The sequence below is a fragment of the Vulpes lagopus genome, chromosome 15, assembly GCF_018345385.1.
Source record: "Vulpes lagopus strain Blue_001 chromosome 15, ASM1834538v1, whole genome shotgun sequence".
Lineage (NCBI taxonomy): Eukaryota > Metazoa > Chordata > Mammalia > Carnivora > Canidae > Vulpes > Vulpes lagopus.
Window position 1 is genome coordinate 22,447,203 of NC_054838.1, and position 24,504 is coordinate 22,471,706.

The window sequence follows — 24,504 nt, forward strand, 5'->3', positions numbered from 1 at the left end:
AAGCATAACAGTTCCCTTGGAATCTAATGAAATCTATTAGCCCTTCTCCACAGAAAAATCACATATAAACACATTTAATGTTTGTCCTTCTCCAATTGACTTATTTCACTCAGCATAATACCCTCCAGTTCCAACCACGTCGAAGCAAATGGTGGGTATTAAAATAGTGAAAGGGAATAAAGAGGAAAGGAGAAAAAATGAGTGTGAAATATCAGGGAGGGAGACAGAACATGAGAGACTCCTAACTCTGGGAAAGGAACTAGGGGTGGTAGAAGGGGAGGTGGGCAGGGGGTGGGGGTGACGGGCACTGACGGGGGCACTTGATGGGATGAGCACTGGGTGTTATTCTATATGTTGGCAAATTGAACACCAATAAAAAATAAATTTATAAAAAAATAAATAAATACATTTATAGTTTCCTTAAAATTTCAGAGGTTTCATAAATGCCACAGAGGACCTACTATAGCTTTCTTAACCAACCAAAGAACAAAGTTAAATAATTCATAATGCTCAGCCTATAAATGTCTGTACTTAGTGGTACCTAAAATATGGTTCCTTAAGAAAATACTTTTTGGTAAACCAATCAATTAAGGAAAAAAAAAAAAAAAGCATTAGAAAGTGGAGGTTGTGGACACCTGGGTGGCTCAGTGGCTGAGCTCCTGCCTTTGGCCCAGGGTGTGGTCCTGGAGACCTAGGATCAAGTCCCACATCGGGCTCCCTCCAGGGAGCCTGCTTCTCCCTCTGCCCATGTCTCTGCCTCTCTCTATCTCTCATGAATAAATAAATAAATAAATAAATAAATAAATAAATAAATAAATAAATAAATAAAATCTTTTAAAAAATGAAAAGAAAGTGGAGGTGGAAAGCTGATGGTAATCACATCAATTATTTTGCAGTTGGAAAAGTAATCAAAAGGAGGGATATTTCACAAATCCCACAAACACTGGAGGCAGCAATGTGCTATAGCCAGCACATATCAGCTTTGCAAGCAGCCATACCGTGCATCTCATCTCAATTCTTATGTTCAATAATGTCATATTGGCAGCCTGAAATCACCATTTATACTTGGGAACTGACAAATGCTACAAATGGGGAATTTTTATTTTTCAGAAATTCAGTTTACCAGCATACCAATGACTGGGAGTCAACTTTATATTTGGCTTTGTGAGAAGCAACAGAAATTAAAAGTTCAAAAAAACATATTCCCCCTGCACTAGAAGCTTAAAGTCTAGTGTATGAAGCAATGACATAGACAAAAAAATTATAAAGTAATGTATTAAGAGTTGTGATGGTTGGTAATACAAAATTATACCCCTTGTTTTTGTTGTCATCTAAGTTGAAAATGTTCCCAAAGGTACATAGAGGAGAAGTGCATTTTGGAAGCAAATCTGTTCTGTGGAAGAATGTGAGAAGTACTTTATCACCATTTTACTCTTCACAGGAGAATACTCTTGAGTTTCAAATTCATTAGTCCAATCTGGATATAGTGTTGAAGAATATAAAAACACAAAACTTTACTTCCTTTTTTCCTCTCTCTTCTCTATCCATCAGATTATTTTAAGTGAATTTAGACTGCAGAGTTTGTATTAGTTGCTAAAAGAACATCTTTTGCTTGAACAATACTATTTTATAAGGGAGTTGATTTGTAGATTTGGTTTAGAAATTTGGACGTGCTACCTGAATGTACGGGGGACTTCTGTTCTGGTAATTCCACATGCCTGTTAGGTGCTTAGAGCTTCAGAAAGATAGAATACATGATAATATTAAAGTTGAGGGACTTACATATTGAAATATTCAAAGGGCTACAATATTACAAAGCTTACTCCTAACAGTCTGCCCAAGAAAAGACTCTAGATATCTCTGGAAACCTACCTGGAATTGAGTAAGAGAACAAGGTAATAGCAAAAGGGACACATTTTGGGGGAACTTTATGAGGTCCAAGCAAAACATTGGATAATCTTATTTAGTTTGAGTTGTACTGTTGATCTCCAAAATGTCTAGGATACTACATATACATGTAACTTAGTGTAATTCATTAAAGAGGATAAACTAGTGCTTGGCTTAGTGTATAGAGTGGGATTTAGGTAAATTTATTAAATTAACATTCTAATAAAGTTCAGTAGTTCAAAGGGGAACTATTAAAAAGATTCTCATAGGATAGGATGCCTCATTGCTGCAGTTGGTTGAGCACTGACTCTTGGTTTTGGCTCAGATTATGATCTCAGGGTCGTAAGATTGAGCCCTGAGTCAGGCTCAACAAGTCTGCCTGGGTTGCTCTCTCCCTCTCTCTGCCTCTCTCTTCCACTCCCTCTCTCTCTCTAAAATCAATCAATCAATCAATCAATCAATCTTTTAAAAAGAGATTCTCCCAGGAGAGTATTGAGGATCTGAATAGGTCATCCTATAGGTTACATGTAGAAACAAAAGCGACTGGCAAGAAAGGAAAAAACAAGTCCTCTGCATGTGAAGGCATTTGATTATTTTCATTATGTTTTTCCATACACTGTATATGTCCTGATTCTTTCATTTGTGTACATCTACTGTGTTACTTGCCTTTTTTTCTCTTCATTTGGTCCATCCAGTAAACTGTCATCTGTTTAATTATGGAAAAAATGGAATAAAAATATTTCCTTCAGAAGGATGGATCCAGTCTCTCAGTTTTGAAGTAAAGCATGCTTGCTTATCTACTTCATTAGCCAGGTATTCCAACTGACTTGTATTCTTACCATTCGTCAAATTTAACTTCAAGTTAAATCATGCTTCTTCCCACGCTAAAATACCACATTCCTTCCACTTTTTCTTTTAATCCACATTGTATTCATGATTCTACTTTTATGAATAATTCTTTAGAATTATAAAGTAGCTGAGGAAAGTGAGCACATTGGGATGGATAAATCATACAAGGTCAGAAGACCTATCCTAGATGGCATTCCATAAGAAGCCTAGAGGATACAGTAGTCACTAAGCTAATTAGGAATGAGCTGCAAAAATGATACTAGCATCACTGAGAGTTGAAAAGTGGCTCTTCTCTGCTGACAGGGACAACAACAGATGCAGTCACTGAGCCAAGCTCATTAATATCCATACATGTGATGAGGTCTAGACATAACAGAGGCTATGTAACCACCAGACACTGGAGGGCTGCAGTTATCATACAAGCAAACAAGACCCAAAGGGCATGCAAGAGAGCTTAAACTTCAAGCAGTTATGAGTATGGTTAATAGAGTATGACATCCCTGAAGCAAAATAGACAAAGAGCCAACAAGGTGCTAGGTAACAAGGAGACAAGAATGGATAAGAAGAACTGTCATACATTGATATAAGCTTCACCTTGAGTTAGGGAGAAAATAAGGAAAGAGGTTTTGGTACAAAGAAACATCTGAGATTGTCAGGCAATTCTAAACAATTATTCAAGGCCATTGGCTATCCTCAAGTCAAAGTCATCTATCAGAAGTGTCCTGCACCTTCTATGAATGGGCCTGCCCTAGTTTCCCGACTACGTTCAGTCATTAGCTGAAAACAGTTCACGGAAATGTGACCTCTGGGGAATGTGATGAATTAAGAGCTGAAAACTAGGACCATTGAGTTAATCAGAAATTTTAAGGGCATATTTAACAATAACCATATCTATTAAATTAAGAGGAAACTATGCAGGGCAATACAAGGAGCCAAAGAATCAAACCTTGAGACAGAGAAGCCAGAGCAGCTCTGGGCTGCTCAGGAGAAGTTTAACAGTCTGCCATTTCTCAGGATCATGGGCTTCCCTTGAAGTTTCAAATACTCAGAAAATTGAATATCAAAGTGAAGGATATGAAAATTTTAGTATTGTTTTTGCAGCTTTTCTATAACCCAGAAATTATTTTGAAATTCACTGTTAAAAATTCTCATAAGAAGGCATGCCTGGGTGGCTCAGTCAGTTAAGCATTTGACTCTTGATTTTGACTCATATCATGATCTCAAGGTCATGAGATCAAGCCCCATGTTGGTCTCCTTGCTGGGCATGGAGCCTGCTCAAGATTCTCTCTCCCCCTCACTCTGGCCCTACCCAACCCCTGCTTGTGCACTCTCTATCTCTCTCTATAAAATAAAAATTTAAAAATTCTCATGAGAAAATATTTGATTGACCCTTCTTGAGACAGGTATCTAAGCCCCTAGTATTACTTAATCAGGTTCATTTGTACAGGACTATATTGGGCCTACTTCTATGTTTGGGTCTACCAGAAAAGGGAAAATATTTTACCAAAGAACTACCCAACACCACTCAAATACCTGCTTTTTATCCAAAAGAGTGCATTAAGAACATTTGATTAATGACAAATATCCTAAGAATTAAATGGTTGACTAAGCAGAATATTTTATTTTTTTAATTTATTTTTTATTGGTGTTCAATTTGCCAACATACAGAATAACACCCAGTGCTCATCCCGTCAAGTACCCACCTCAGTGCCCGCCACCCAGTCACCCCCACCCCCTGTCCTCCTCCCCTTCCACCATTCCTAGTTCGTTTCCCAGAGTTAGGAGTCTTCCATATTCTGCCTCCCTTTCTGATATTTCCCACTTATTTTTTCGCCTTTCCCCTTTATTCCCTTTCACTATTTTTTATATTCCACAAATGAATGAGACCATATAATGTTTGTCCTTATCCGATTGACTTACTTCACTCAGCATAATACCCTCCAGTTCCATCCACGTCAAAGCAAATGATGGGTATTTGTCATTTCTAATGGCTGAGTAATATTCCATTGTATACATAAACCACATTTTCTTCATCCATTCATCTTTTAATGGACACCGAGGCTACTTCCACAGTTTGGCTATTGTGGACATTGCTGCTAGAAACATCGGGGTGCAGGTGTCCTGGCATTTCATTGCATCTGTATCTTTGGGGTAAATCCCCAGCAGTGCAATTGCTGGGTCGTAGGGCAGATCTATTTTTAACTCTTTGAGGAACCTCCACACAGTTTTCCAGAGTGGCTGCACCAGTTCACATTCCCACCAACAGTGTAAGAGGGTTCCCTTTTCTCCGCATCCTCTCCAACATTTGTGGTTTCCTGCCTTGTTAATTTTCCCCATTCTCACTGGTGTGAGGTGGTATCTCATTGTGGTTTTTTTTATTAATAAATTTATTTTTTATTGGTGTTCAATTTGCCAACATATAGAATAACACCCAGTGCTCATCCCATCAAGTGCCCCCCTCAGTGCCCGCCAACCAGTCACCCTCACCCCCTGCCCTTCTCCCCTTCCACCTCCCCTAGGTCGTTCGTTTCCCAGAGTTAGGAGTCTTCCATGTTCTGTCTCCCTTTCTGATATTTTAAATGTGAAAATTTCCCTTTAGCAAAACTCCTCAAGGCAAAAGTACCAAGGATTACAAAATCACCGATTAGATGAATAACAAGACAGTTATGTAAATTTATAAAATATAAGTACATATATTAGCATGTCATATCTTTCCTTCAGGGCAGAAGAGACAGATTCAGATATTCTGAAGCAATGATTAAAAAATGATCAAGATTAAAAATCAACTTTGTTAGACACAGAAACAATAAAATGTCCCTCATGTCTACATTTAGATTCTTCATGAAATTTTCATGTTTACTATATTAAAGAATTACTTATTCTGACAATTAGTGTTTTATAAATTCAATACAATGCCAGATGCTTTGCTATTAATAATAAATAATGCTATATAACATTAAACCTTAAGAAAACATAATTCTTAGGGACACGTGGGTAGCTCAGTGGTTGAGCATCTGCCTTTGGCTCAGGACGTGATCCCGGAGTCCCAGGATTGAGTCCCACATCTGGTTCCCCGCATGGAGCTTGTTTCTCCCTCTGCCTGGGTCTCTACCTCTGTCTCTGTGTCTCTCATGAATAAATAAATAAAATCTTTAAAAATAAAAGAAAGCATAATTCTTAGTCTGGGAAAATTTATGAAAATTGAAGAAAATATGCAAAAACAATTACCAAATGTCCATAGCATCTTAACTCTGTTTCTGTACTCATTGCCCTACATGAAGCAGACAGAAAAATCCATTATGCAAAACTAATTTCCACAAAATTGTAATTTGTTCATTATTCATTCAATAAATATTTATCAACACCTACTACATGTAAGAACAAATAAAACATGATCTCCAAGGACTTATACTCTCATTAAACATTTATTTTTTTTTAAGTTTGTTTGTTTGTTTGTTTGCTTATTCATTCATGAGAGACACAAAAAGGCAGAGACATAGGCTCCCCTGGAGAGCCTGATGTGGGACTCAATCCCAGGACCCTGTGATCACGACCTGAGCCAAAGGCAGAGGCTCAACCACTGAGCCACCCAGGTGTCCCTCATGAAACATTTCTTCCTACCAAACTGATCCATGAGTCCTTTCAGTATCTAAAATTCAGCAAGTCCAAAGCCAAATTTATTTTGTTTCATTTACAATCTGATCCTTCTGTTGATGAGTGAAATCATCCTTGATAGTGAAGAATGTAAAGTGATTAAAAGTTTTACTTTGCAAAAACCCCACCAGCCTCCTCCGACCCCTGGCAACATGTCTTTCCACACTGAAAGTGGTAACATAACATAAATAACTTCTTTGATGCTGCAATTAGTATACTTTTCTCATTTCCAACTCCACTATTCAGTATCTTCAGAATCTGCCAGTACTACAAGCACACTCTACCAGGTGGCCCCACTTTCAATCTCCCTTGATTCTAATTTACCTTCTATGCAAATATCAGATCAATCTTATAATAGAATCACAACATTGCTTAAAATCTTCAATAGCTTCTCTTGCTGTCCAAGTTGTACATGAGTTCTGCCAACCAAAAAAACATTATATTCTAATCCTGCGTACTTTTCTTTAAAATTTTCAAAGATTATCTAGTTCATCATTCTATGGTGTGTTTTTTTTTTTTTTCATTATTAGCAGAGCAAAGTTTTCTGGTTGAATAATATAGGACTTTTAGAACTCTACTACCCTGCTTCTCTCAAAACTGGAGATGCTTCAACTATTTGCCTGCCATATTTGATGAGTTTCTTTTTCCCCCCTGTGTTTCCACTTTTCTAAAAATGTACAAAAAAAAATTTAAGTATAAAGATTTCTATGCAATAATTATGGGAGAGCAAATCTCACTTTGAGATCCTGATTTCAATTCCTTTGGATAAATACCCAGAAATGGAATTGTTGGATCATATACTAGTTCTTTTTAAGATTTTTTTGAGAATCCTCCATACTATCTTCTATAGTGGCTGTACCAATTTAAATTCCCACCAATAGTGTACCAGCATTCCCTTTTCTCCACATATTCACCAACATTTGTTATCTTTTATTTTTTGCTGCTTTTTTTCCCAATTGCAGGCATCCTAATAAGTGTTAGATGATATCTTATTGTGATTTTGATTTGTTTTGATGATTATTAATGTCGAGCATCTTTTCACCCACCTGTTGTGAAAAGGTATTATGTGAAAAGGTAGGTATTGTGGTAAATGTTTTACCACATATATACATACACAAAATAATACTAAAAGGGGTGGGAGAAAACTTTTGGAGGTAACATATGTTTATGGCCTTTATGATGATAATGGTTTCATGGTTGTATAATTATTCCCAAATCCATCAAGTTATACATATTAAATATATACAGCTTCCTATATGTCAATCAAACCTCAATAAAATGGTTTTAAAAAAAAGATTTCAACAAAAGTTCTACTGAATAAGATTGCTAAATTATACAGCAATATGTATTCCCTCTATAGAACATACTGAGTAATGCTAGTAGCCAGTTGAACACTCATAGCTCTTTCTCCAATTAGCAAGTAATATAAAATTGCAATTTGCAAAACTACATTGAAAGGCCCTAACTCTACATAAACAATGATGAATAAATTACACATTTAAGACCCAGGTTAAAATAAAATGTTTAACGTACTTTAAAATTACTTTTATGATTCCTATATTTAACCAACTTTATTAGCTAATTAGCCTAATCATCAATCAAAATAGAGTTGAATAACATGGCTTCTATTTTGCTTATTTATGATTTTTTTCCTAGACTGTGAAATGGATCTGCAAGAGTGAGGGATAAATTAATTTGATAAATACTATTGACCACTGATTTTGTGTCAAGTACTATGTTTATCAGTATTTGTCAGATAAATTATAAATGTTTGTTTTAGACTGAAAAACTAAGACTAAATAAGATAATGTACCTGAAATTACTCGTAAAAATCAATCACTATACAGATGTTAATTAACATAATCCCTGAAGAAGAGCCAATCTACCTTTTTTTTTTTCCTCAAATGGAGTTTCTTCCATTTGAGTGGTTATGCTGACAAATCTTCCTTCTATTGAAAGGGTAACCTTCATGGAACCCCTTGACTTTGCAATTCTATTTTACTGTTGGTTTCTGAATGGTAGGAATCCATTTCCTCGTTTTAACAAATACTTCATTCATATGTACTATGTACTTGGCACTATGCTATTACCTGGAGATACTTTCAAAGTATTTGTTATTCCACTTAGTTGTACACAAAAATCTATATAATAGACTATTTTCAAGAAACATATAGAATAAAAGTCAAGAAGAAATACTGGATCCTCATCTTAAATGTTGTATCCATGTTCAAAGTAATGATTCAATTTCATTTTTTAGTTAAAACACATAAACACAGAGTTACCATGTCAATATTTATTTTTCTTTGGTTCTTCTTTGCCTGTTGGAGCATCCACAGTCCCTGGTGCCAGTTAAATAACTTGGCAGCAGAGAGGTGAAGCATAATAGAATGGCACTGAAATCCCCCAAGGGTATATTTATCCTAGTTGGGTAAATTATTACACCATTAACGTTCTTTATAAAAATTTTCCATACATAGAGGTAAATAGGTGACCTTAATATACCCCACTCTATATAAGAGTAAGAGAAGCTCCTTTCCTTGTCTAAAGGCCAAGTCAAGCAGCTGCTCAGATCAAAACCAGTACTTCATTGTGTCTATAGTAAAATATCTGAAGACTTTCAGCTCCATCATGAGTAACTTAGCTTAGATAAATATAAGGAAAGATTTCTTGGAAGTGAAGTTAAAGACAATAATTCATTTAGTCTCTGGCATTGCTCCTTCAACATCTTATTCGAATCCTCTCTAATTTTCCACATCTTGAAGGTAAGACTCTCCCCACTTACCCCTGGCCTCTGATCTCCAAACCCTCAGAGCCACTGATTACATTTACTCTCCAATGTTTGGCTCATTTCCATGAACCTGACTGATACATATTCAGAAATTACAAATTCCATAAAGACATTTTGTCCTCATCTGTTTAGCTAATCATAGCAAAACTGAGCTTCTTCTAATGTATATATTTTCTGACACATATAATAACCAAAGCCCAAAATCACTGGTATATCTATTGTTTTACTTATATTTCTAATTGGTTTACACTTAACTATAACATGACTATTCTACTCAGTTTCTCAAATCTGCAGCAATCTGATTTGTTTCTTTTTAATTTTGACTAGACACCAGAAGCAGTATGACATGGTGAAATGAGCATACTTAGAGAATCAGACAGACCTGGATTCACACACTGGCCCTATTATCCTGTCTAGGGGGACCTTCACTCTGAACCAAAGTCTTCTCACCAAAAAGCTGAGAATGTTAGTTATAGCCTATTAATGGTGCTATGGAACTAAAGCAACAACAGGCAGAGAACCTGGTTCAGTATTTTCTCTTCTCACTAAGAATACTATTAGGGCTACCCTCTCACTGGTCTTCCAACCTTTCACTTAGAGCATATTTCAGTCCAGGCTCTGGACATGAAGACTACAATACCTCTCAGGTCAGCATGTTCACAGGATACAGGAACTGCTTACTCTCTGTGTAAGTGGTTAACTTTGTAACATTCATAAATTCAGAAAGATACAATGAAGGACTCTCTCAAATGGTTCTCTGAATGGATAAGTAAATTAACTGAATCCAGGCATTTTCAATGATGGCAAAGCATTTTGCCTTTCTAGGGATATTGTATTGTTATTCATTGTTTTTGACAGACCATCATGTGATGGTAACTGATTTTCCTCAGCAGCAGGATATAACTCCAAACTTTTCTTTATATGAAATGACTAGTACTCTAGAAAATCAGACTATAATTTTCCTTCCTAAAAGAATAGAGGTGTTTTACTTTTCCTTGATTGCTCAAGTGCTGTCCTGCATTTTGACTCAATAGATCTCCATATTCCTCAGTTAGGAGTTAATCACCCTCAAAATATCTTGGATATAGGACTTCAGTTTTAGCATTTGTACTTCTTTGGTCTGTTCCCTTTTATCTTTTATCTTTATCAAAAATGTAACAGAAAGTTGGGGAAAACTGTTTCAGGCAATACTGGCTAAAATTACTTTAAAATGGAAGTCTATCTTAAATCTTTGAAAGAAAATTCTGAAATAAATGTGTTGTATAAATTACAAACAATTGCAGTACAGACAGAAATTGATGATTAACAAATGTGAGGTGAAAGCACATTTAGATTTCTGGGTCAGACAATCTGAAAAATCATGCTATCACAGATCTATAGCTATTCTATTGAAATGAGGAAAACAGAACATACAAGTTGTGGGGGTTCAGGGGGCTAATTCAGATGCAGTCATGTTGTGCTCAAGTTCACATTAAGCTATTTAAGCAAAGGGGATCTCTGGGTGGCTCAGAGGTTTGGCGCCTGCCTTCGGCCCAGGGCACAATCCTGGAGTCCCGGGATCGGGTTCCACGTCGGGCTCCCTGCATGGAGCCTGCTTCTCCCTCTGCCTATGTCTCTGCCTCTCTCTCGCTCTGTGTCTTATGAATAAATAAATAAATAAATAAATAAATAAATAAATAAATAAATATAAATAAATAAATAAATAAAATCTTTAAAAAAAGATATTTAAGCAGAAAAATCAAAGAGTTAGATACATGGATCTAATATTTAAGGGATTAGCCTGGGATAAATAGAAGTATACTAAATTAGGAAAATAAATGAATAAAAACATTGTACATAGAATGCCTACAGAATTGAAAGAATGCAGAAATAGACAATATGTTTATTTAAATAGTCAAACTAATTTTTATCTATATCCATAAATGAGTTATGTAGCCAATTAGATAATAAAATTGTAGATAAATGGGCATACTTAATAGAAATTATCATGGATGGCTTCTAATGGAACAATGGACATCTTAAAGAGGTTTTTTTTTTTTTAAGGATTTATTTATTTGAGAAAGAGAGAGAACATAAGTGGGAAGGACAGAGGGAGAGGGAGAGAGAATCTCAAGTAGATCTCATGCTGAGTATGAAGCCCAAGGTGGGGCTCAATCTCACAACCCTGAGATAATGATGTGAGCTGAAACCAAGAGTTGGACGTTTAACTGACTGAGCTACCCAGGCACCCCCACCATGGGTTAATTTAAATTATAGCATCCAATGGATTAATTTAAATTAGCATCTGATAATATCCTTAAGAACTTACAATTTGCTAAAATTAAGTCTCATTAGTTTATTTATGTATCATGCAATATGTATGCTATTCTGAAATAAAATTGTTTTGACTCTGAACCATAGAAATGTTAAATAATTAGGAGATTTGCAAACATAGATATCTCTAACACATTTTCCTTATTTATTGATAGGGTATTATAATTATTATAGTAGAAATAGAAGTAGAATTATATCATTATTATTGTTACTATATCATTATTATTATTGAAAAGTGCAGTGTAGTTGCTAATAGCACAGGTTCTAAAGTCTTATTTTCTCTGATTCCCAACATCAGTACCTTCAGATTTTATGATCTTCAGCTATTTAACCAAACTTCTAAACTTCACCTTATGTATCTATAACAAATAAAAATACTTCTCCCTTAGGTTTTCCAAGAGTCAAATGAAGTATCTAGCAAAATACTTAGAACATTATATGGAACATCTTATCATTCACATAATATATATTCAAATAACCCAATAAGAAATCAAAAGTCAGATTAAAGACCAGATTATCATTTTACTCATTGATATTTACCACAACAGAGGCAGGTTACATTATGGTAAACAAGCCAGTATTTTAGTTTACAAATTAAGAAGAGTATTAAGCTTCAGATCCATAGAAACTGAAGCAACTTTCTTCAGTTCCCTCTAGTAATGAGGGTGAGACAGCATGAACTGGCATTATCTAATGTGGATTTTTAGGTTATCCATGAAAAGAGATGTTTTCTGGCTAAGTTAAAATAAATTTTCAGTTAGAAAATTGAGTTTAATAATTCTAAAATTCCAAGACAAAACTACTTTTTTAGGATTGGACCTACTCATCATTATAGTATTTCAGGAAAAGCAAATAAAACAGAAATTAGCAAAAATATATTTGCTACCTTCTATGAGCAAATAATTCTACTAAGCAAAGATTAGCTAAAAATAAACTCTTATTCTAATAAGACCATATTAATAAGTATAAATTCATAATCCAGTTGAAGGATAAAAATTTAACAAAAAGATAAGAGTCCAAATTAGTGATAAACAACAAATTTAGCTAAGTATGAAATTAAATTGAACTTAATTAAATATCTTATTTTAGTGATGAATCCCACAGACATAATATTGAGTGAAAGGAGCCAGATGCAATTAGTACATACTGCATGATTCTGTTTATATCAAGATCAAGAACAGGGAAAAGTAATTATGGTAATCGAAGTCAGACTAATGATTATAACAGCAGAGGATATTGATGAGGAGAGGCATTAGGAAGCCTTCTGGGTTGCTGGTAATGTTCTATCAGTTATCTTGAAAGTGGTTATATGAGTGCGCACAGATACATTAAGCTGTACTAATTAAGCTGTATTCAAAAGTTTTGAGCACTTTACTAAATGTGTACTAAACTTTAAAAGTAATTTTAAAATTCTAAATTTAGAAAATCAAGATATTACAAGAGAATTCAGCTTCTGCAGATCATAATGCCAATTTTCCATAATTCTACTTTTCCTACTTTCCTCTTGACTGGGGTCCCTGGACGTGAGTGGGCCCATGCCTGGATCTCAATTCCCTTCTGTTGCCTCTATTTAACTGCTCTTTCTGGGAATACCCTGATCCTGTTTGTAGTCCTCACTGAACCAAGCCTCCATGAGCCCATGTACTATTTCCTCTCCATGTTGTCCACCACTGACATTGGCTTATGCATCTCTACACTGGTGACAGTACTAGCAATATTCTGGCTCAATGCCCGGGAGATCAGCTTTAATGCTTGCTTATCACAAATGTTCTTCATTCACCTCTTCACGTTCATGGAATCTTCAGTGCTCCTGGCTATGGCTTTTGACCGTTTTTTGGCCATTTCCAACCCCTTGAGATATGCGACCATTCTAACTCATGCAAGGATCACACAGATTGGTTTGGCAGTCATTACCAGGGGGACTGTCATTCTGACACCACTAGTCTTGCTTCTTAAGCATCTATCATTCTGCCGAAGTCATGTGCTCCATCATTCCTACTGCTTCCACCCTGATGTAATGAAGCTCTCGTGTTCAGACACAAAGATCAACAGTGCATTTGGACTAACTGCAATTATCTCTACTGCTGGAGTGGACTCTATCTTTATCTTACTTTCCTATGTCCTGATCATTCACTCAGTTCTCAACATTGCATCCGTGGAGGAAAGGAAAAAGCACCTGCATTTCTCATATCCTGGCCATGGCCATATTCTACATCCCTTTAATCAGCCTGTCTTTTTTTTTTTAATTTTTATTTATTTATGATAGTCACAGAGAGAGAGAGAGAGAGAGGCAGAGACATAGGCAGAGGGAGAAGCAGGCTCCATGCACCGGGAGCCCGATGTGGGATTCGATCCCGGGTCTCCAGGACCGCGCCCTGGGCCAAAGACAAGCGCCAAACCGCTGCGCCACCCAGGGATCCCCAGCCTGTCTTTTGTTCATAGATTTGGAAAACATTCTCCACCATATGTGCCCACACTGATTGCTAATATTTACTTGCTCATTCCCCCTGTGATGAATCCCATCATCTATAGTGTGAAAACAAAGCAGATTCAAAAAGCTGTGCTCAAAGTTGTATGTTCCAAGGGAACTCGTATTTAACAATTCCTGATCCATAAAGACCTATTTCAAAGTCTGAAAGTTGATCATAAATTGGAGTTATAACCCATGCAATTTTAGAGTTGGGTGAAATTAGGTGCCATCCAATTCTATGAGTCCTACCTAAGCAACCTTACCTTTTCTCCCACCAAAATACTAACTCAGATTTTCAGTACTTCTGCTACCCTATTCCTATAGATGACTGACTTCCTATCTTTCTACTGTTTCTACCTAAAACCACACATAACTCACTTTGAATTAATTTTCCAAATATCCAGTACAAATAAAATTTAGTCACAAATCAATAAGCATCTCTTCCATGTTTATTTCTCATACACCAACTAAATGAAGTAACCATTCCTAGCTCTGACAATGTCCTCCACAACTTGGATTCAACTTTCCTTTAAAATTTAATCTACCTCTTTTTCTTTCCATATACTCCACAGTCTAAGAAAACCAGTCTTCTACCTATTCCTTCATGAATATGCAACTATCCTAAAGGCAAGCTTCACTGTTGACTACACTTCAACCTTGACACCCACTTTTCACCTTGAAATTCTACTTATATGTCAAGTCTTGTCTTTAAATATCCTCTTCATTAAATTTTTCATGATTTCCCCAATGACACTTGACCTCTCCTTCCATATTTTGTCTTTTTTTAAAACGAGATTTTATTTATTCGTTTGATAGAGAGAGAATGAGTGGGGGGGGGAAGGAAGAGGAAGAGGGAGAAGGAGACTCCCTGCTGAGCAAGGAGTCTGATGCAGGGCTTGATCCAAGGAAACTGAGATTACGACCTAAGCTGAAGGCAAATCTTTAACCTTCTGAGCCACCCAGGTGTCCCATATTTTGTCCTTTATAGTGTTTTGCCAGGATCCTTTTTTCCCCTTTATGTACTTTTGACTATATAAAAATATAAATAAATATAAATATAGGCTGTCACAAGCTTCTAAATTCCCTAATTAAAAAAGCCTTACAGATAGGTAGGCAGGGCAAAATGGTGGAGGAGTAGGGTCCCCAAGTCACCTGTTCCCACCAACTTACCTAGATAACTTTCAAATCGTCCTGAAAACCTACTAATTCAGCCTGAGATTTAAAGAGAAAACAGCTGGAATGCTACAGAGAGAAGAGTTTGTGCTTCTAACAAGAAAGAAAAAAAGAAAGAAAGAAAGAAAGAAAGAAAGAAAGAAAGAAAGAAAGAAAGAAAGAAAGAAAGAAAGAAAGAAAGAAAGAAAGAAAGAGAAAAAGAAAAAGAAAGAAAAAGAAAGAAAAAGAAAAAGAAAAAGAAAAAGAATCAAGTGGGGGAGGGCTCCCTGCAAGGAGCCCGGCTAAAGCCAGGTGGCAAAAGCCTCCAGGACTGGAAAGCCCAGTCCCAGAGAAGCAGGAACTTTTAAAAATCCACACGAGATTCTTACAGGAGGGAAAGGCATTCACAGGGAACTTGGGCAGGATCCCAGGAAGGGCAGTGGAGCCTCCAGATTCCCAGGGTCACTAACAGAGGAAGTGCGCCCGGGGCGGGGCGGGGGGGGGGACGCGCCACACACCCGCGGAGCAGGCTGAAGGGCTGGAGCGAGTGTCCCACGGGACCTTGGGAGAAGCTCAGGTGGCAGCTCCGGCCAGAGGGAGCTGCACGCTCTGGGAGCACGGTTCCAGCAGCACAGGCCCCGGATCCCAGGGGACACATACCAGAATCCGGCGCTGCCTTTGGGACAGGCGGAGGCAGGGAAGGCACAGGACAACAAGGACGCTCCTGCGCTCAGCGGCCCCGAGCTGTGCAGATCAGCGCCCCCCCCCCGCCCCGCCCCCAGAGCATCCAGGCCAGTGCGGAATGGGACCTGCAGTATTTTCTGGAGAGCTGACTCCAGGGCTGGAGACCTGGCTTCCAGCAGTGTTGTTCTTCCTCCTTGTGTCACCTTCTGCCTGGAACAGAGTGGGCCACCAGGGAACAAAGGCCTCACAGGATAAACAGCTCCCACTGAGCTGTGCACCTGGCAGGGGGCTGGGCAGCACCCCCAGGTGCACACACCTGAGAATCAGCACATCAGGCCCCTCCCTCAGAAGACCAGCTGGAAGGACAGGGGAAAAGCATGTGCTTGACCAAGAAGTACTGGAAAACTCAAGGGGAAGTCAAGGGATTTACAGTATATAGAATCAGAGGATACCCCTCCTTCTTTGTTTGTTTGTTTGTTTGTTTGTTTTTCTCCTTTTTTTCTTCCTTTTTCCAGTACAACTGGTTTTTAGCCACTCTGAACTAAGCATAATGACTAGAAAGAAGAAATAACCACAAAAGAAAGAATCAGAAACATCCTCTCTCCCATAGAGTAACAGATTTTGGATTACAATTTAATGTCAGAAAGCCAATTCATAAGCACAATTATAAAGCTACTGGTGGCTCTGGAAAAAAGCATAAAGGATTCAAGAGACTTCATGACTGCAGAATTTAGATCTAATCAGGCTGAAATGAAACATCAATGAAATGAGATGCAATCCAAACTGGAGTACCTAACGACGAGGGTTAATGAGGTTGAACAAGTGAGTGACATATAAGACAAGTTGATGGCAAAGAAGGAAGCTGAGGAAAAAAGAGAAAAACAATTAAAAGACCATGAGGAAAGGTTAAGGGAAATAAATGACAGCCTCAGAAGGTAAAAAATCTACATTTAATTGGGGTTCCAGAAGGCACTGAAAGGGACAGAGGACCAGAAAGTGTATTTGAACAAATCATAGCTGAGAACATCCCTAACCCGGGGAGGGAAACAAGCATTCAGGTCCAGGAGATAGAGAGATCCTCCCCCTAAAATCCATAAAAACTGTTCAACACCTCGAAACCTAATACTGAAACTTCCAAATTCCAAAGATAAAGAGAAGATCTTAAAGCAGCAAGAGAAAAGAGATCCCTAACTTATATGGGGAGAAATATTAGGCTAACAGCAGACCTCTCCACAGACACCTGGCAGGCCAGAAAGGGCTGGTAGGATATATTCAGGGTCCTAAATGAGAAGAACCTGCAGCCAAGAATACTCTATCCAGCAAGGCTCTCATTCAGAATAGAAGGGGAGAGAAAGAGCTTCCAAGACAGGCAGAAACTGAAAGAATATGTGACCACCAAACCAGCTCGGCAAGAAATATTAAGGGGGACTCTATAAAAGAAAGAGGACACACAAAGAAATAACCCACAAAAACATGGACTAAATAGGTATTATGATGACACTAAATTCATATCTTTCAAGAGTAACTCTGAATGTGAATGGGCTTAATGATCCCATCAAAAGACACAGTTTTTATTCAGACTGGATAAAAAAGCAAAACCCATCTATTTGTTGTCTACAAGAGACTCATTTTAGTAGTAAGGACACTACAGCCTGAAAATGAAAGGTTGGAGAACCATTTACCATTCAAATGGTCTTCAAAAGAAAGCAGGAGTAGCCATCCTCATATCAGATAAATTAAGTTTATCCCAAAGACTGTAGTAAGAGATGAAGAGGGACACAATATCATACTTAAAGGATCTATCCAACAAGAGGACCTAACATAATGAATTTTTATGCTCCTAATATGGGAGCTGCCAAGTATATCAATCAATTAATAACGGAAGTTAAGACATACTTAGTAATAATACACTTACACTGGGAGACTTTAACACAGCAATTTCTAAAAATGAAAGATGTTCTAGGCACAACATCTCCAAAGAAACGTGGGCTGTAAATGATACACTGGACTAGATGGATTTCACAGATATTTACAAAACTTTACATCCAAATGCAACTGAATACACATTTGTCTCAAGTGCACATGGAACTTTCTCCAGAATAGATCACATACTGAGTCACAAATCAGGTCTCAACAGATACAAAAAGACTGGGATTGTCCCCTGCATATTTTCAGACCATAATGTTTTGAAACTAGAACTAAATCACAAGATGAAATTTGGAAGAAATTCAAACACGTGGAGGTTAAATACCATCCCACTAAAAGATGAAAGGGTCAACCAGGAAATTAGAGAAGAATTAAAAAGATCCATGGAAACTAATGAGAATGAAGATACAACCATTCAAAATCTTTGGGATACAGCAAAAGCAGTCCTGAGGGAAATACATGGCAATACAGCATCCCTCAAAAAACTGGAAAAAACTCAAATACACAAGCTAACCTTGCACCTAAAGGAACTGGACACAGAACAGCAAATAAAACCTACACCAAGCAGAAGAAGAGAGTTAATAAAGATTTGAGCAGAACTCAATTAAATAGAGACCAGAAGAACTGTAGAACAGATCAACAAAACCAGGAGTTGGTTCTTTGAAAGAATTAATAAGATAGATAAACCATTAGCCAGCCTTATTAAAAACAAAAGAGAAAAGACTCTAATTAATAAAATCATAATGAAAAAGGAGAGATCACCACCAATACCAAGGAAATACAAACAATTTTAAAAACATATCATGAGCAGCTAAACACCAATAAATTAGGCAATCTAGAAGAAATGGACACATTTCTGGAAAACCACAAACTACCAAAACTAGAACAGGAAGACATAAAACATGAGCTGGCCAATAACCAGTGAGGAAATTGAAGCAGTCATCAAAAACCTCCCAAGACAAAAAGTCCAGGCCCAGATGGCTTCCCAAGGAAATTCTATCAAACATCTAAAGAAACAATACCTATTCTACTAAAGCTGTTCCGAAAGATAGAAAGGGATGAAATACTTCCAAACTCGTTTTATGAGGCCAGAATAGTCTTAATTCCAAAATCAGACAAAGAACCCACCAGAGAGGAGAATTATAGACCAACATCCCTGATGAACACAGATGCAGAAATTCTCACCAACATACTGGCCAATAGGATCCAACAATACATTAAGAATATTATTCACCATGACCAAGTGGGATTTATCCCTGGGATGCAAGGCTGGTTCAACACTCATAAAGCAATCAACGTGATAGATCCTATCAACAAGAGAAAAAACAAGAATCATAGGATCCTCTCAATAGATGCAGAGAAAGCATTTGACAAAATACAGCATCCATTCCTGATCAAAACTCCTCAGAGAGTAGGGATAGAGGGAACATTCCTCAGCATCTTAAAAACCATCTACAAAAAGCCCACAACAAATATCATTCTCAATGGGGAAACACTGGGAGCCACCCCTAAGATCAGGAACAAGACAGGGATGTCCCCTCTCACCACTGCTATTCAACATAGTACTAGAAGTCCTAGCCTCAGCAATCAAGCAACAAAAGATATCAAAGGCATTCAAATTGGCAAAGAAGAAGTCAAACTCTCACTCTTTGCAGATGACATGATACTGTTCATAGGAAACCCAAAAAAACACCGCAAGATTGCTAGAACTCATACATCAATTCCGCAGTGTGGCAGGATACAAAATCAATGCCCAGAAATCAGTGGCATTTCTATACACTAACAATGAGACTGAAGAAAGAGAAATTAAGGAGTCAATCCCATTTACAATTGCACCCAAAAGCCTAAGATATCTAGGAATAAACCTAACCAAAGAGGTTAAGGATCTATACTCTAAAAAACAACAAAACAGTTCTTTTTTAAATAAATTTATTTTTTATTGATGTTCAATTTGCCAGCATACAGAATACACCCAGTGCTCTCCCCTCAAGTGGCCCCTCAGTGCCCGTCACACAGTAACCCCCACTCCCCGCCCACCTCCCCTTCCACCACCCCTAGTTAGTTTCCCAGAGTTAGGAGTCTCTCATGTTCTGTCTCCCTTTCTGATATTTCCCACTCATTTTTTCTCCTTTCTTTATTCCCTTTCACTATTTTTTATATTCCCCAAATGAATGAGACCATATGTTTGTCCTTCTACAATTGACTTATTTCAATCAGCATAATAACCTCCAGTTCCATCCACGTCGAAGCAAATGGTGGGTATTTGTCATTTCTAATGGCTGAGTAATATTCCATTGTATACATAGACCACATCTTTTTTATCCATTCATCTTTTGATGGACACCGAGGCTCCTTCCACAGTTTGGCTATTGTGGACATTGCTGCTATAAACATCAGGGTGCAGGTGTCCTGGCATTCCATTGCATCTGTATCTTTGGAGTAAATCTGCAGCAGTGCAATTGCTGGGTCATAGGGCAGATCTATTTTTAACTCTTTGAGGAACCTCCACACAGTTTTCCAGAGTGGCTGCACCAGTTCACATTCCCACCAACCGTGCAAGAGGATTCCCCTTTCTCCACATCCTCTCCAACATTTGTGGTTTCCTGCCTTGTTAATTTTCCCCATTCTCACTGGTGTGAGGTGGTATCTCATTGTGGTTTCGATTTGCATTTCCCTGATGGCAAGTGATGTGGAGCATTATCTCATGTGCTTGTTGACCATGTCTATGTCTTCCTCTGTGAGATTTCTGTTCATGTCTGTTGCCCATTTCATGATTGGATTGTTTGTTTCCTGGGTGTTGAGTTTTATAAGTTCTTTATAGATCTTGGATACTAGCTCTTTATCTGATACGTCATTTGCAAATGTCTTCTCCCTTTCTGTAGGTTGTCTTTTAGTTTTGTGATTGTATCCTTTGCTGTGCAAAAGCTTCTTATCTTGATGAAGTACCAAAAATTCATTTTTGCTTTTGTTTCTCTTGCCTTCATGGATGTATGTTGCAAGAAGTTACTGTGGTCAAGTTCAAAAAGGTTGTTGCCAGTGTTCTCCTCCAGGATTTTGATGGAATCTTGTCTCACATTTAGGTCTTTCATCCATTTTGAGTTTATCTTTGTGTATGGTGGAAGAGAGTGGTCTGGTTTCACTCTTCTGCATGTGGATGTCCAATTTTCTCAGCACCATTTATTGAAGAGACTGAACAGAACAGTTCTGAAAGAAATTGAGGAAGACACAAAGAGATGGAAAAATATTCCATGCTCATGGATTGGATGAATTAATATTGTGAAAATGTCAATGCTATCCAGGGCAATCTACACATTTAATGCAATCTCTATCAATATATCATGGTCTTTCTTCAGAGAGTGGAACAAATCATCTTAAGATTTGTGTGGAATCAGGGATCCCTGGGTGGCGCAGCGGTTTGGCGCCTGCCTTTGGCCCAGGGCGCGATCCTGGAGACCCGGGATCGAATCCCACGTCAGGCTCCCAGTGCATGGAGCCTGCTTCTCCCTCTGCCTGTGTCTCTGCCTCTCTCTCTCTCTCTCTGTGACTATCATAAATAAATAAAAAAAAAATTAAAAAAAAAAAAAAGATTTGTGTGGAATCAGGGATCCCTGGGTGGCGCAGCGGTTTGGCGCCTGCCTTTGGCCCAGGGCGCAATCCTGGAGACCCAGGATCGAATCCCACGTCAGGCTCCCGGTGCATGGAGCCTGCTTCTCCCTCTGCCTGTATCTCTGCCTCTCTCTCTCTCTCTCTGTGTGACTATCATAAATAAATAAAAAAATTTAAAAAAAAAAGATTTGTGTGGAATCAGAAAAGACCCCGAATAGCCAGGGGAATATTAAAAAAGAAAACCCGACCCAGGGGCATCACAATGCCAGATTTAAGATTGTGCTATGAAGCTGTGATCATCAGGACAGTGTGGTACTGGCACAAAAGCAGACACATAGATCAATGAAACAGAATACAGAACCCAGAAATGCCCCCCTCAACTCTATGGTCAACTAATATTTGACAAAGCAGGAAAGACTATCGACTGGAAAAAGGACAATCTCTTCAATAAATGGTGCTGGGAAAACTGGACAGCCACGTGCAGAAGAGTTAAATTGGACCATTCTCTTACACCACACACAAAGATAAACTCAAAATGGATGAAAGATCTAAATGTGAGACAAGAATCCAACAAAATCCTAGAGTAGAACACAGGCAACACCCTTTTTGAACTTGGCCACAGCAATTTCTTGCAAGATCCGTCGATGAAGTCAAAGGAAACAAAAGCAACAATAAATATTGGGACTTAATCAAGATAAAAAGCTTCTGCACAGCAAAAGAAACAGTCCAGAAAGCTAAAAGAGAACCTACAAAATGGGAGAAGATATTTGCAAATGACATATCAAGATAAAGGGCTAGTATCCAAGATCTATAAAGAACTTATTAAACTCAACACCCAAGAAACAAACAATCCAATCATGAAATGGGCAAAAGACATGAACAGAAATCTCACAGAGGAAGACATAGACATGGCCAAGAAGCACATGAGATAATGCTCCGCATCACTAGCCATCAGGGAAATACAAATCAAAGCCACAATGAGATACCATCTCACCCCAGTGAGAATGGTGAAAATTAACAAGATAGGAAACCACAAATATTGGAGAGGACGTGGAGGAAGGGAAACCCTCTTGCACTGTTGGTGGGAATGTGAATTGGTGCAGCCACTCTGGAAAACTGTGTGGAGGTTCCTTAAAGAGTTAAAAATAGAACTGCTCTACGACCCAGCAATTGCACTGCTGGGGATTTACCCCAAACATATAGATGAAGTGAAACTGCAGGACACCTGTACCCCAATGTTTATAGCAGAAATGTCCACAATAGCCAAACTGTGGAAGGAGCTATGGTCTACTGAAAGATGAATGGATAAAGAAGATATGGTTTATGTATACAGTGGAATATTATTCAACCATCAGAATGGACAAATACCGACCATTTGCTTTAACGTGGATTGAACTGGAGGGTATTATGCTGAGTGAAGTAAGTCAATCGTAGAAGGACAAACATTATATGGTCTCATTCATTTGGGGTATATAAAAAATAGTGAAAGGGAATAAGGGGGAAAGGAGAGAAAATGAGTGGGAAATATCAGTTAGGGTGACAGAACATGAGAGACACCTAACTCTGGGAAATGAACAAGGGGTGGTGGAAAAGAGGGTGGGCAGGGGGTTGGGGTGACTAGGTGACGGGCACTGAGGAGGGCATTTGAGGGGATGAGCACTGGGTGTTATGCTATATATTGGCAAATTGACTTCCAATAAAAATATATACCAAAAAATCTCCTAGGATTCAATTTTAAATCCTTTCATATATACCATACAGCAATACTAACTATAGTTATCATGTTATACATTACATCCTTAATAGCTATTTATCTTATAAACTTTGGATTCTAGAAGGTTAAGCACAAAGTAAACAATGAGTATATTCTTTCAACTTTATAATTTTATGATAGTAAAGTCCAAAGAAGGAATTTTGGGAAAGAATCAAAGCTTCTCTCCCCCTTCCCAGTCTGGAATTCTGGCTGTCAGACAGCAATCTATATATTTTGCACTAGAGAAAATATACCAGGTTGTGTACCCAGATTCCCACAGACCAGCCAGCCAAGATGTCAGATGGCTACTCCATCCAACTTTCTGGTCCAGACCCTGAGAGGATGTAGAGGAAAATCCTATATTACCCTCTATGTCTAGGAATCACCATGGTGGGACTGGACCTGGTTTCTTCTATGTGTCTGAAGCAAGGCTCTTGGTACTAAGACCTGGAATGAGAGGCTCAGAAAAAGGCATTACTTTATGCCTCAGGTGACAAAAAGATTAATGAGTACCCATCTCATGCATCTCATACTCAAAACTGACTTATAAATGTAGTTCAAATAGAAGCAGTATATCCAGACAGATCAAGGAGCCATTATCTTTGCTCATTGAAGACTACATATCAGTTACAGAACCACCAGGAAACAAAAACTACATGGATAACTTAAATGAAGAGACTTTAATGAAAGTTTTAATTACAGAAAGGAAGACGGGGTTAAGGAGACAAACAGGGGAGGCTGAGAGATCTAGAGACCAGGGAGAGTGAGAAAACATTACTAGCCCAGGAGCCAACAGGATAAAAGATATTTATCAAAGTAGGACCTCTCCTCTCACCCTTCCTTCTTCTCTTCATGCCCTCCTTTTTATAACCCAATTAGAAGTCAGTATATAAGAGAAACTGGACCATATCAGCACATTTAAGTCGACATCTAGAGCATCAAGAAAAGCAAAGAAGAATGAGCAGATCTATGTCACTGGGAAGGGAAGTGAGAATAATGAGCACAGGTTTCCAACCAAAATCTATCAATGAGAATAGACATGGCATATGCTCAGTCTTCAGAAATTATCCAAAGTTAACAGAAGTGAAAGTAACTGGGAAAAGATGACAAGTGCCCTAAAAACAAAGAGCATGTAAAATTTTGCAGAAAACTCCATGAGTAGCCAGCAAACCAAATTAGAAGCTGACACAGGCAAAGCCTGGAACTCTACTGTTCATCATTGAACAAACATCTGGGTGGTCCTAGAAGAACTAGAAATTTGTTTTTTTTTAAAGGAGCAAAAGCATCCCCCCCTTTGTCACCTATCAGTCTTTCAGAAGATTGAATGTAGAAATACTTGGTGAATTGTGGAAGCACTTGTATAGCTTTTATTTACTAGACACTGTTGCTATGATCAACAGTCTAGATTATAGCAACTAAGAA

General features: G+C 38.0%; 1 protein-coding gene across 1 annotated transcript; it reads left to right on the top strand.

The window, feature by feature from the left end:
* The first annotated feature begins 12,956 nt into the window (after nt 1–12,956).
* Nucleotides 12,957–14,090, top strand: LOC121475910 (olfactory receptor 51F2-like). The gene is given in 3 exon segments (XM_041729575.1): nt 12,957–13,663; nt 13,665–13,721; nt 13,916–14,090. Coding segments are annotated over 3 exon segments (939 nt in total).
* The last annotated feature ends 10,414 nt before the right edge of the window (nt 14,091–24,504 follow it).